Below are 14,692 nucleotides of genomic sequence, written 5' to 3'. Positions count from 1 at the left end.
TGGCCTGGTCAATTTGTAATTTGTTTTTTGGTTGTTTTCAGGTCCTGGTTGGTAGGAGTTTTGGGGATTTGGCTTCTCACAAAGAAAATGTTAAAGACTGAGAGGATAAGAAACCCGATATAGGTCAAATTGATTCTATACCCAGTACACATTTTGGCTGAGAATTCAATGGCCAAGTGTTAAGACTGAATTTTGGCAGATTTTCAAAATCATAGAATGAACTCCTGGAATACAAGAATAAATCTGAAAGTTTACCAAAAACTCAATTATATTATTACAATTTTGGCAATTTGTGTAAAACAAAACAAAACAAAAAACCCTTGTCATAATGCAGGAGTAAGAATTTCTAGCCAGGCACAATGGCTCATGCCTGTAATGCCAGCACTTGGGAGGTTGAGGTGGGAGGAACACTTCAGTCCAGGAATTGGAGACCAGCCTGGGCAACATAGTGAGACCCTGTCTCTACAAAAAGTTTAAAAAATTAGCCAAGCATGGTGATGCATGCCTGTAGTCCCAGCTACCTGGGAAGCTGAGGCGGGAGGATCGCTTGAGTCTGGGAGGTCATACCTGGGTGAACAAGACCTTATCTCAAAAAAAGAATTTCTCAGCATTGTTGATGGCAGGATTGCTTTTTTAATTATTGTACAACACATGTGTGATGATATAGATACACACATTCAGTTGGCACATTTAATATTGTTAACCTTTGCACAGCATAATATAATTATATAAATAATATGTATTATACTGAAAATCCTTTTCAGTAACATGCGTTTTTTTTGTTTTTTTTTTTTGAGACAGGGTCTCACTGTCACCCAGGCTGGAGTACAGTGGTACGTGATCGTGATCATATAGTTTACATACGATTTACTGCAGACTTCCAACTCCTGGCTCAAGCCTCAACCTCCCAAGTAGCTGGGACTACAGGTGCACACTACGACTCCTGACTAATTTTTAAAAATCTTTTGTAGAGATGACGGTCTCACTTTGTTTGCCAGGCTGGTCTTGAACTCCTAGCCTCAAACTATCCTCCCACCTCGGCCTTCCAAAGTGCTGGGCTTACAGATGTGAGCCATCTCACCTGGCTCAGTAACATGTTTTCTGAAAGGAACTTGTACTTGATATTCAAAGCATGGGAGAATCTGAAATGTCTTTTTTCTTAATCAACTGAAAATGATTGGCAGCCTGTAGTAAACACCTGAAAAGCTGCTTGTTTATATTTTTAAATCTGTGTAAATTCAAAACCTAAGGATTTTTCTTCTTACAGCATTCTTACAAAGTTTTTTGTTTTGAATTTGATTAGTGAGAGTAAATGTTTTGGGTAACTCATATTTATCTAAAACTTTATTTTCTTTATCCTCATGTCTGAATCGAAGATGCTGTATCACGCATGTTGTTGTATATAGATTTGGGGTTTTTTAACCTGGTAAACTTTGGAAGTCGCAGAACTTTTAGTATATACTCATGAAATATGAAAGTTTCCCAAGTAGAATTTTTCTTGAAAGACTGAACTTTTCTTGAGGCTACAGTGGAATTGAGTGACAAAAAAATTAACTATAGCTCTTAAAGGTTACTTTCTTTAATGTTAGCAATGATTGTATGCCAAATATTTTATATGAAATATTTTACAAAGATTGGATTATGTTATGTAATTTCTGTTATTCTATCTTATTTTATTACATTTTTACATTTACATTTTTATATATATTTATGTTTATCATTTACATTTTAATATACATCTATTGGATCAGTCTGTGAATATTTATCTATGAACAGTGAGTCAGAATGACATGCCCTTCTTGTATTACTGATATTGTTATTTGTTAGCTATTTACATGATCATACTACCATTGATCATGTACATGGTCAGGGATGCCAGAAATAACACTGAAGTAGGTATTTAGCTCTTTGACTTTTCAAAATCTAAAGCTAAAGCAAAATAGTCATTTTTGGTTAAATACTGAGGCTAAAATGAAACTTAAGGGTAAAGCTCAGTACTATGTCTACTTATTGCTTCATTATAGATCAGCACTTGCTAAAAGAACTTTCTACAACGATGGAAATATTCCATATTTGGGCCGGGCACAGTGGCTCACATCTGTAATCCCAGCACTTTGGGAGGCCGAGGTGGGCAGATCACCTGAGGTCAGCCTGGCCAACATGATGAAAACCTGCCTCTACTAAAAATATAAAAATTAACTGGGTGTGGTGGTGAGCGCCCATAATCCCAGCTACTGGGGAGGCTGAGGCAAGAGAATCGTACCCGGGAGGCGGAGGTTGCAGTGAGCTTACATCACACCATTGCACTCCAGCCTGGGCAACAGGAGTGAGACTCTATCTAAAAAAAACCCCAAAATTCCATTTTTGTCCAGTATAGCAGCCCCTAGTCACATGTAGCTATTGAGTTCTTAAAAAGTGGCTAGTGTTAACTAAGGAGTTGAATTTTTACTTTAATTAATTTAAATTTTAAAAACCAGTTGTAGCTAGTGGCTGCTGTATTGTACAGTGCAGTTATAGATAAACCTACTAATGATTTTTAGTCACTCTTTGCCTAACCCCCCACCCACCTCCCCCATAACCATCTATGCCCAGATATGAAGAATTTATTTTTTTAAAAGCATGAGAAGTTCAGTTATTCAGCTATCTCCCTCATCTAAGGAGACAAAATACCTCAAAACCTTTTTCTGCTTTTTGTAGCTATCTCATTATCGAGAGCATTTGAACATTCAGGACCCTGACAAACGAAAAGAATTTCTTAAGACCTGTATTGGGTAAGTATAGGGGAGAAATGATTTTAAGTATAAATACCTTTACACAGAAGGAATGAAGAAAATAAAAAAGGGTGGAATGGATAAGTAGGAATGGAAGGGCTAACAATGAATCATATCAGCATCATTGAAGGTCATCTCATGCAGTGATTTTCACACACTGGTCCCTAACAGAGTTTCCACTGCTTGGTGGTAAACTGAGGAAAAAAAAAAGGCAAATATAGAGAGTTTTTTTTTTTCTAAAGCTAAATTTATTTAATTTGAAAGATTATCTTTTATTGTAGGATTTTGTCCTGACTTTTCTTCTCTTATTTGGTAGTAAAATGAGTAGTGCCTTTTTTATGACCTTAGGTAGTAAAAAGATAGCAATACTTTAGGGACCTGATGCATTTTTTTTCAGTGTTACTGGTCCTTGAAACCCCAAAGTCCAAGAACCACTGATCCAGGGCAAGCTTTCATCCAGAATTTAAATTCTTACAAAACCCAGCCCCACATATTCCTGTGACGGGGTGCCCGCTGCTGTTGAAACAGCTCGATTTGTTTTTGAACAACCTTCATTGTTGGAAAGGGCTTCCTTATGTTAACTGAAACTCGCTTCCCTGTATCTTTCAAGACAGGTATAGAGGCTACCCAGTAGTCCTTGCTTCTTCAGGTTCAGTGCTCATGGTTGTTTCAACCATTCCTCATGTGACATGATTTCCTGGCTTCATATTTAGACATTCGATTATATCAGTGAAATCCATTTAGTGTTACCAAATACTGAGATATGTTATATGGCCTCTAGAAAACAAGGAGAAAAGTTAAAATAGTGAAGTAATTGGAATTTATAACATCTTTCTTTATCTCTTCTAAAAATTCACTGTGGCTCAAACTTATCTAGAATAGTGTAATTAAATCTCAGAATTCTTCCTGGAGTGTGTGGAGGAGTATGGGGAATAATGCAGCACTTTGTTTTTTTTTCTTCTGTCACCAGACTGGAGTGCAGTGGTGCAATCTTGGCTCACTGCAGTCTCTGCCTCCTGGGTTCAAGCAACTCTCCTGCCTCAGCCTCCCGAGTAGCTGGGGTTACAGGTGGATGCCACCACACCCAGCTAAATTTTGTATTTAATATTTAGTAGAGATGGGGTTTCACCATGTAGGCCGGGATAGTCTTGATGTCCTGACCTCGTGATTTGCCTGCCTCAGCCTCCCAAAGTGCTGGGATTACAGGCGTGAGCCACTGTGCCTGGCCCGCACTTTCTAAAGGATAGGCCTGTGAACTGGACATTTAAAATCTGGCTTCTATTCCTGGCCTTCCCCATTGACTGAACACATGACTTTTTGGCAAGATGCTATCCCTCAGCATCTTCATGTATAAAAACGTAATGCATTGTTGAAGATGGGACCCTTGACCTTTGTGATATTTGCCAATCTGTAAACCTACCACCATGCCATGTAATTTAATTTACCTTTTTTACTCTGCAGTAAAAAAGTGGCTAACAAATCTAAGTGTCCCCTTAGTAAAGTTAAGCACAAGCCACAGAATTTTACTGGGATGTGGTTAATGGGCAGTTGCCCAGGCTCGCTCATTAGCTTTGTGACTCATTCGCCAAATATTCCAACTCCCCAAATCAGAAGATTCTAATTCATTTATCAGCAAAATTATGAGTGACTGTAAGTATTTTTTGGACTTTCAGGATCACTCTTGAATTGGCAAAACCTTTAATATGAAATTCACATGCTATGTCTTTCTTCCTTTAAGGGACTCTCTAAAGGTAAACTGAGATTGGACTTGTGAGGCACCATGAGCCTCTTATGCTGGTGATTTGGTTTAGTTGAGTTTGTTTCCTTTTTTGAATAGAGAAAGGTACTAACATTCTGGCACTCTACCAGTTTGCCATTTTCAGCAGAAGATTCTGCACACATACAGGACCATTACACGCTCCTGGAACGTCAGATCATTATTGAGGTTAGACTCCTCACCTCTACATCTTCTGCTTCAGTGCCCAGCCTTAGTGCCATTCAGCATCTAGGAGATTTCTATGCTCTGCACGTGGGTCATTTATTGTTGGTTTCTGAAAGCCTTTCATTTTCTCCCTCTACACAACAGCCTCTTCCTCCATTGCTCTTAGGATCATTTTTCCCCTTACCAGCTGTTAACCTGGAAATATTTCTTCTTCATCCCAAATCTCCCATGTCATCACCAGTTTTATTTGTTTCCATCCAACTTGGATCCATGATTATTTTTTGGATTTTAAACTACCCTGGGGATATCCTAGGCAATTTCTTTTTCTTCTCTTTGTTTCATTCGTAGGGTGGGAAACACACTGCTGTAATATTAAAAGGTTTTTCTCCTGCCTCTACTCCATGGACATTGTTTGTTTGTTTTTACTTGGCTCACTCCACCACAGGCAAATGATCGCCATCTAGAATCAGCAGGACAGACTGAGATCTTCCGAAAGCACCCCCGCAAAGCTTCCATCCTCAACATGCCACTAGTGACAACACTTTTCTACTCCTGCTTCTATCACTACACGGAGGCTGAGGTACAGGCAAAATATGGAAGATTCCACAAACTCTCATTGCACAGAAAGAACATAGTTTAAATCCAATACTTTTATGTACTTTATTAATAATGGGTACCTATAGTTCTCAGAAATCTACCTGGAAGCTTTCCTGGCCCTCACCAGGTGTAAGAGAGTTCATCTGGCCAGGAGGGAAAAGAGGTTATTAAGGTGTGTGGCTTCAGGTGAGCTGGTATGCTAGCATAGCAAGTTCTGTCCCTGGTGCTGTTTCCTGCAGAAGTCTCTGTTCAAAGGTCCACGATTTCAAATGGATTAGCATGGTGTGGAGAAGGGCAGCAGAGTGGCAAGTAGCTGTGGATACTCCTTTTTCTTTTTTTTTCTGAGACAGAGTCTCACTCTGTCACCCAGGCTGGAATGCAGTGGCACGATCTCAGCTCACTGCAACCTCTGCTTCCTGGGTTTAAGCAGTTCTCCTGCCTTAGCCTCCTGAGTAGCTAGGATTACAGGCATGCGCCACCATACCTGGCTAATTTTTTTTTTTTTTTTTTGTATTTTTAGTAGAGACAGGGTTTTACTCTGTTGGCCAGGCTGGTCGCAAACTCCTGACCTAGTGATCTACCCACCTCAGCCTCCCAAAGTGCTGGGAGTACAGGTGGAGCCACTGCACCCAGCCACTGTTTTTACTTTCTAAATTTTTCAAAGAAGTTTGGATTCCATGATCACAGGTAGACATTTTTCCCTTACTTGGATTAGCAGAAAGTGGGAAAAAGCACCATACTTATTAATTCAATTCCTGATAAGCCAGCATAATAGTGGTATCTGACTATTCCCAATGGGGCTTTTTCATGAAATTAATTTCTGTGTTTAAATGGCAACAAAGGATGATGTAGAAAGTCTCTGTAGTGGGAAAGAGCTTGGGTGGTACATGGGAAAGTCAATATAACTAAAGTTCCTTTTTCACTTTCATCCTAGGGGACATTCAGCAGTCCTGTCAACCTGAAGAAGACATTTAAGGTAGATGTAAATTGGTCAGTGTTTTGTGAAAGTAGTTATCAGGGTAACTACAAGGAGTGGATGTTGCTTTGTAACCCTGTACAGTAAGTCCTTTGATATTCAAGTATTCAAGGTTAAAGGTAGAAAGGAATGAGCCTGGGAAAGTGAGAGAAGACTGAATGGCCTATAGCAGTGCTGGGGTTTGGGAATTAAGGAATTTTTGAACTGAGAAACTTATTGATTTTAAGGGGCAGAGTCAATATCAGGAAATATTTAATATCTGTCTTTTCTAAAATTCTCAAGCACCTCCAATGATGCATTTCTACTTCCCCTTAATTTTTCTTGGTCTCTGCTTTCCAGATCCCAGACAAACAGTATGTGCTGACAGCCCTGGCTGCTCGTGCCAAGCTTCGAGCCTGGAATGATGTAGATGCCCTATTCACCACAAAGGTGTGTGCCCTGGAACTGTTTAGTGCAGCTGAGGCCTTGGGAGAAAGAAGGGTCGTATCATGTTCTAAGTTCTAGTTACTGGTTTACATTTTGCCTCCAACTTTTTATTTTCCAAAATTTCAAACCTAAAGAAAAGTTAAAGAATGAATTTTATAGTTCATATAGCGTAATAATCAAATATATACTATAATAGTATAATAGTCTTTATCTACATCACTAATTTATTAACAAATTGCCATATATGCTTTCTCTTTTTCTACACCTATGTGTTTTTCTTTTCTGAACCATTTGAAAGTAAGTTGTAGACATCCTAACACCTCTCCTGTAATACTTCATAAGCACAATATTATTTAAAAAAATGAACATTAGTACAATAATATCATATATTTAATCATGGTCCATATTTAAATTAGCTCTTTATAGCTGGTTTGGTTTGCTTCTGTATTTTTTCCATTAGGATCCAATCAAAGACCTTGCATTGAGTTTGGTAGTCATGTCTCTATTATTTGCCTTTTTTTTTTTCCAGTTCAATTTGCCTTTTTTAAAATTAATTTTTATTGTGTATGTTTAAGGCACAACATAATGTTTTGATCTACATATACATAGTGAAGTGATTACATAGTCAAGCCAGTTAACATCCATCATCTCACAGTTAGCCATTTTTTTGTGAGTGTGGTAGGAGCCCCTAAAATTCACTCTCAGCAAATTTCCAGTATATACTACACTATTAACTGTAGTCCTCATGCTGTACATTAGATTTCTAGATTTATTCATCCTGCATAACTACACAACTTTGTATCCTTTACCCTATATTTTCCCTTCTCTGGAAACTACTCTCTATGTATTTGACGTTTTTAGATCCTACATATGAGTGAGATCATGAGGTTATTTTCCTTTCTGTGTCTGGCTTATTTCACTTAGCATAATGTCCTCCAGGTTCATCATGCTGTCACATGTCAGGATCTCCTTATTTTTTAAGTTCTGAATATATTCCATTGTATATATGTGCCACAATTTCTTTATCCATTCATCCATCAGTGGACACTTAGGTTGGTTCCATATCTTGACTCTTGTGAATAATGCCACAGTAAACATGGGAGTGTAGATGTTGCTGATTTCCTTTGGTTATGTACCCAATAGTGGGATTGCTAAATCATAGAGTCGTTCTACTTAAACATTTTTGAGGAACACATACTGTTTTTCATGATGGCTGCACTAATTTACATTCCCACCAGCAGCAGTGTACTGGGGTCCCTTTTCTCTGCACCCTCGCCAATACTTGTTATCTTTCTTCTTTTTTTAAGATAAATGTTATTGTATATTATATATATTTAAGTTATACAATAAGATGTTATGAGATACATGTAGATAGTAAAATGGTTACTACAATGAAGCAAATTAACGTATCTGTCATCTCAAATTATTTTTTTGTGGCGAAAACAGCTAAAATCTACGCATTTAGCAAAACTCCTGATTATAATACCGTATTATTAACTATAGTCCTCATCTTATAATTAGATCTCTAGGCTGACTAATATTCCAGTGTGTGTGTTTATATATACCATAGTTCCATAGTTTCTGTATCCATTTGTCTGTCAATGAACACTTAAGTTGTTTCCTTTTCTTGGCTATTTTTTTGGCGATAGGGAATTGTTTATTATTTTTGTAAGTTATAGACATTTAAATTCTCAGGAATAATTTATAATAGTCACATTTCATGAATAGTTAACATCTCATGAACAGTGTTACCATGAATGTGGAAATGCAAGTATCTTTATGAGGTGATGATTTCATTTTTTTGGGGTATATACCCAAAAGAGGGTCATATGGTAGTTCTATTTTTTTTTTCTTTTTTGAGACAAAGTCTCGCCCTGTCACCCAGGCTGGAGTGCAACAGCGCAATCTTGGCTCACTGCAACCTCCGCCTCCTGGGTTCAAGTGATTCTCCTGCCTCAGCCTCCTGAGTAGCTGGGATTACAGGCACACACCATCACACTCAGCTAATTTTTTGTATCTTTAGTAGAGACAGGGTTTTACCAGGTTGGCGAGGCTGGTCTCAAACTCCTGACCTCATGATCTGCCCACCTCGGCCTCCCAAAGTGCTAGGATTACAGGCGTGAGCCACTGTGCCCGGCCTGGTAGTTCTATTTTAATTTGTTTGTTTTGAGAGAGGGTCTCACTCTGTCACCTGGGCTGAAGTGCAGTGGCATGACCATAGCTCACTGCAGCCTGTTTTCCACATTGGCCGTACCAATCTGCATTCCCACCCACAAAGATTTCCTTCTCCAGACCCTTGCTAACACATCATTTGTCTTTTTTATAACAGCCATCTTAACAGGTGTGAGGTGATATCCTATTATAGTTTTGATTTGCATTTTCCTGATGATTAGTGATATTGATCACCTTTTCATATACCTCTTGGCCATTTTAATGTGTTCTTAGGAGAAATGTCCATTCAGGTCTTTTGCCCATTTTTAAATCTGCTAATTTTTATTTCTTCTATTGAGTTGTGTGAGTTCTTTATATGTTTTAGATATTAACCCCTTATCAGATATGTGGTTTACAAATATTTTCTTCTAATCCATAGGCTGCCTTTTCATTTTGATTGTTTCCTTTGCCATGTAGCAGCTTTTTAGTTTGATGTAGTACAATTTATTTATTTTTGCTTTTGTAGCCTGAGCCTTTTGTGTGATACTCAAAAAAATAATTACCAAGGCCATCGTCAAGGAGCTTTTTCCCATGTTTTCTTCTAGGAGTTTTATGGCTTCAGGTCTTATGCTTAAGCCTATTATTCATTTTGAGTTGATTTTTGTGTATGGTGTAAGATAAAGGTCTAATTGCATTCTTTTGCATGTGGAAATCCAGTTTTCCCAGCACCACTTATTGAAGAGACTGTCTTTTCCCCATTGGATCCTTTGAGTGCCCTCGTTGAAAATTAGCTGACCATATATGCTTGGGTTTATTTCTAGGCTCTCTATGCCACTGGTCTATGTGTTTGTTTTTATGCCAGCATCATACTGTTTTGATTACTATGTATAACTTTGTAATATAATTTGAAATAATGAAGTGTGTTGCCTCCTACTTTTTTTTTTCTTTTTTTTTTTTTTTGAGACAGAGTCTTGCTCTGTCACCCAGGCTGGAGTGTAGTGGTGCAATCTCAGCTCACTGCAACCTTTGCCTCCAGGGTTCCAGCGATTCTCCTACCTCAGCCTCTGAAGTAGCTGGGACTACAGGCATGCGCCACCATACCCGGCTAATTTTTGTTTTTTAGTAGAATTGGGGTTTCACCGTGTTGGCCAGGCTGGTCTCGAACTCCTGACCTCAAATGATCCACCCACTTTGGCCTCCCAAAGTGCTGGGATTACAGGCGTGAGCTACTATACCCAGCTTCATTTTGTTTCTCTTTAATATTGATTGCTTTGGCTATTTGGGATCTTTGGTGGTTCCATATGAATTGGTTTAAGTTTTAAATATCTTTTTCCATTATGGGTTTGAAAATTTTCTTTTTTTCTCATTTGTTAATTATTTAATTAGTTATATTAACTAACAAAGCAATATGTGCCTGTTGTCAAAATCAAACTTTGTATTAAAGTATAGAAAGAGTGAAGTTCCTTTTTTATTATCTGCCTACTTCTATCTCACCCCCTTTCTCAAGGCAAACACTGTTAAAAGTTTAATGGGTAGCTTTCCAGACGTTCCCTCATGAATTTGCAAATAAAGATCTATACTTATAAAGATAGGGAAGATGGAATTCTTTTCTACATTGATAAGTTGATAACTTACAAATATTAAGTTACTCATCCCATTCAGAAGTATTTCACAGACTTTTCCCTGCGTTAGTTTCTATAGATCTAAGAACTTATTTCAAACCTGATTCATTTCCACTCTCTCAAATCCATTGATTTTTCTGAAAAATTCATTTCTCATTATTTCTGTATCCCTCAGCACCCCACCCACCCACCATGTTATTCTGGTCTGATCGTAAAACATAGAATGTGTTGAGTGTGTCTGGCCTACCTGCTGCTACCCCTTCTTCCTCTTTCAGAACTGGCTGGGTTATACCAAGAAGAGAGCACCCATTGGCTTCCATCGAGTTGTCGAAATTTTGCACAAGAATAATGCCCCTGTGCAGGTAATGGCTCCTAAAGAGAGTTGGGTACAGGATATTCCAGGAGACCTAACTTTTAGCCTCTTAATGGTCAGTGATGGGAGACCCAATCTACTCTTGTTTTCCCTTAAAGGCAGCACGATGGCTGGAGTAGGCCTCAAGATAGAAAAGGCCAGGGAGTGAAGTTCTCTCCCGTTCTCCCCATTTAGAAACATTCCAAACTGTCCTCCCTCAGTAGTATCTACTGTGTTAGCCTAAGTGGAATATTGATGTACTGTTCAAATGATAGAAAAGGAGAACTCATGGAGAAAGGACCTCAGGGAGAAATGAGCACAGCACTGGATCAGATCTAGAGCACTGTCATTGCTGCCATGTGTATCTGACTGTAGGATCAGAAGAAATGTTCTCTTTCCTGCTTACTGAGGCAGCATGGAAGTACTGTGTAGCATTACCTCATTCCCATTGCAGAACTAGTCTTATGGTTGGTGACAGGAGTTATGAACTTTAGATATTGAACTCTTTTGCTTTCTTCAGGACTTTTCTACCTTGTGGAGCTCTGTGCTTTATGGGTCTTTGAATTAATTAATCAGAAGTACCTCTTCCCACAGATATTACAGGAGTATGTCAATCTGGTAGAAGATGTGGACACAAAGTTGAACTTAGCCACTAAGTTCAAGTGCCATGATGTCGTCATTGATGTGAGTCTCCATGAAATGAGGGTCCTCAGTTAGATCCTCAGTGGAGAGGAGGGATTAAAATATTCTCTGTCCAAGATCCTGAGGTGCTCCCATCAGTTTTGACTGGATGGACAAAATAATCTGGCCAGAGTTTGTTTGGAGACTAGCACTCCCGTATTATTTTCCCATATTTTCCCAGCCCTCTGACTGGTTTCTTTGTGTTTTTATGAACTTGTCATACTTGGAGAATTCATAGAACTAAATCAAGCTAAATAAGCTCTGTAGTCTTCTCTCCAGTGTGGAGTTCTGTGGGCATTGGACCCCACTGTCATCCCACTATAGCCTCTTAGCCTCTCCTTGAGCCGTGAGTCAAAGATCATGGCAAAAAGAAATAAGCCCTCATCTGGGCATAGTGGCACACAACCTGTAGTCCCAGCTACTCAGGAGCCTGAGGAGAGAGGATTGCTTGAGCCTAAGAGCTTGAGGCCATCCTGAGCAGAAAGAACCCTTGTACAGAAAGCTGATTGGAGTTTGTATTGTTTGTTTTGGTACACAGACCTGCCGAGACCTGAAGGATCGTCAACAGTTGCTAGCATACCGGAGTAAGGTAGATAAAGGATCAGCAGAGGAGGAAAAGATTGACGCTCTTCTCAGCAGCTCGGTGAGCAGCTACAGTTTATCCCTCCAGCAGGCTCAGGAGACAAACAGTTCACAAAATAGTACCAAGTGTATGTTCTCAAGGCCTGGAAGGATTGCAATTGGCTAAGCCACATGGATGTAAGGCTCTACTGTGGCCACAATGTCATAGCACTGCTTTGAATAGCAGAAATTACATAAAAAAAGAAAAAAAAAGAAAAAATGAATAGCAGAAATTGCTCCTGAGATGTGGTATGATAAGGGGGAAATCTGGGGGTCTCAGGCTAAGACTTAACTGTAATGCTCTGATAATTGTTTTGTTTTTTTTTGAGACGGAGTTTCGTTCTTGTTACCCAGGTTGGAGTGCAATGGCATGATCTCGGCTCACTGCAACCTCCGTCTCCTGGGTTCAGGCAATTCTCCTGCCTCAGCCTCCTGAGTAGCTGGGATTACAGGCACGTGCCACCATGCCCAGCTAATTTTTTGTATTTTTAGTAGAGACGGGGTTTCACCATGTTGACCAGGATGGTCTCGATCTCTTGACCTTGTGATCCACCCGCCTCAGCCTCCCAAAGTGCTGGGATTACAGGCGTGAGCCACCGTGCCCAGCATGCTCTGATAATTGTTAAACTTAATGCTCTGATAATTGTTAAATTAGCGGAGCGTGGTGGCACATGCCTGTAATCCCAGGTACTCTGGAGGCTGAGGCAGGAGAATCATTTGAACCCAGGAGGCAGAGGTTTGCGGTGAGCCAAGATCATGCCATTGCACTCCAGCCTGGGCAACAAGAGTGAAACTCCATCTCAAAAAAAGTTTAATGGGTAGCTTTCTAGACCTTCCCTCATGAATTTGCAAATATTTCTCCTACCTAGCAGGTAGGATAAACTAAATATTGGAAGTATGAAAACATGTTACAGATTCAGAATATCCAAACTATGTGGTCTCATGGAGATGGATGGGACCTAGCTATTGAAAATAAGAAGTGGGTGAAATAGATGTTAGCTCTCTGGGGAGCACAGCATATGAAACTTAGTTCCCTGTTAGGTATTTTGGGACCTAACATAGGGTCAAATGACCAAAATTAGGTTTGTACAATACAAAATAAGTGTTTAATGCGTCTTTGAATAAACAAACTCCCCCACATTTTTCATTTTTTTTTCATTTTTTTCCCACATATTTTTAAAAATTTCTCAACATGCCTCACCTCCCAATCTGATTTTACTTTTTCTTTTCCTTATATTATCTAGCTATAAGCCTTGTTTTATTGCATTTTCTCTGCCTTGCTGTAGGGTAAGTGAAAACTGATCACTCACCTTTATTGTTTCCTCTTTCCACAGCAAATTCGATGGAAGAATTAAGTGGCATTAACTACCCTGAAACCTGCCTCATTTCTTCGTTTCCTGCCTGTGAAAATAGAGAGCTCTTCTTTGGGAGAGTTACAGCATCACATCGCTTGGGCCCATTATCAACAGGCAGTGCCAGCTACTCTTGACACAGATAACGTCAAAGTGATCTTCTGTCCAAGAAACATCATCTGAGGATTGAGATCTAAAGCTTTGACTCATGAGAATGATTCTCTCCACCTGGTGCTCATATGAAGGTGGGAGTGATTTCTAGATTGGGCCCCTACTGGGTAAGATCTCACTTGGTCTGAGAAAAGTGACTGCTCCAGAAAGGAAGAGGTGCAGGTGTCATAGGGCGGCCACTCCATTGAACTCAGCTAATTATGATCCAGGACTTGGTGCTGGACATTGGCAGTTCTGCTCTGATTGAAGTCAGAATGGAACCAAAATGGCCTCAGGAAGGAATGCCACTGTTTCCCAAGACCTGCTGGAAATGCACTCACACCAGACTGCACAGACGCCCCCACATTGTGCCACACATGGCCTAGACATTGTGTTTCTTCAGCTGTTTTCCCTCTGCTGCCCCAGTTTACTCTGTCCAAAAACCTAAGGCTCTTCTCTCACTTGAACACAGATGACTCTGCTTGGGTGATGAGACATCCCCTTTATCTCTTCCTCTACTGCTAGCCCAGACCCGTAACTTTATACGAAGCTCAGATGCAGCAGTGCTGGAGAGCTCTCTCTTTATGTAAAAATCTCATTTCACCAGGAGCTTTCAGAAGTTTCACCCGGGCTAAACTCAGTAGCGTTTCTGTTAGGATATTTAGATGGAGGTTTTATTTTCACACTTGGATTCTTCCTCTGTACCAATATTTGCCTCTCTTCTCTGTGACTGAACTGGGTTTTTCTGACATGCCTAGACTCCTAATAAAGGTATTTCTTCCTTGGTGCCTTCTCTCCCACTCCTGGTGGTTTAGTGCAGAATGATGAAATAATTGCTCAGAATCTTAGGATCATTACAAGTCTTCTCCGTGACTGCATTCAGCAGCCTGTCAGCACATGTCACGTTATAGAGTAACAGTGCTATGGCAAAGCAGGGCTGTGTGGCTAACAGAAAGAGCACAGTGCTGGGAGACACAAGACCTGACTTTTTCCAGCTCTGCCACTAACTAGTTATATGATGCTGGGTGAGTCCCTTTCTTTCTCTGGACTC

The 14,692-nt window shown here is 39.7% G+C and overlaps 1 protein-coding gene across 3 annotated transcripts in view; it reads left to right on the top strand.

Moving 5' to 3' along the window:
* Positions 1 to 14,427, top strand: part of VIPAS39 (VPS33B interacting protein, apical-basolateral polarity regulator, spe-39 homolog) — a 47,151-nt gene extending 32,724 nt beyond the window's left edge. For all 3 annotated transcript variants that reach the window (XM_064375067.1, XM_064375066.1, XM_064375068.1), the window contains exons 12-20: positions 2,698 to 2,771; positions 4,641 to 4,716; positions 5,159 to 5,293; positions 6,245 to 6,286; positions 6,626 to 6,715; positions 10,761 to 10,847; positions 11,432 to 11,521; positions 12,057 to 12,161; positions 13,474 to 14,427. In XM_064375067.1, the coding sequence (XP_064231137.1) occupies positions 2,698 to 2,771; positions 4,641 to 4,716; positions 5,159 to 5,293; positions 6,245 to 6,286; positions 6,626 to 6,715; positions 10,761 to 10,847; positions 11,432 to 11,521; positions 12,057 to 12,161; positions 13,474 to 13,494 (720 nt within the window). In that variant the 3' untranslated portion in view covers positions 13,495 to 14,427. The remainder of the gene's footprint in view (positions 1 to 2,697; positions 2,772 to 4,640; positions 4,717 to 5,158; positions 5,294 to 6,244; positions 6,287 to 6,625; positions 6,716 to 10,760; positions 10,848 to 11,431; positions 11,522 to 12,056; positions 12,162 to 13,473) is intronic.
* The last annotated feature ends 265 nt before the right edge of the window (positions 14,428 to 14,692 follow it).

This window comes from Aotus nancymaae, unplaced genomic scaffold, assembly GCF_030222135.1.
Source record: "Aotus nancymaae isolate 86718 unplaced genomic scaffold, 86718_ANA_hifiasm-v0.15.2.pri h1tg000011l, whole genome shotgun sequence".
Classification (NCBI taxonomy): Eukaryota; Metazoa; Chordata; class Mammalia; order Primates; family Aotidae; genus Aotus; species Aotus nancymaae.
Note: the sequence above shows the minus strand (reverse complement) of the source record. Positions and strands in the feature narration are given on the sequence as shown.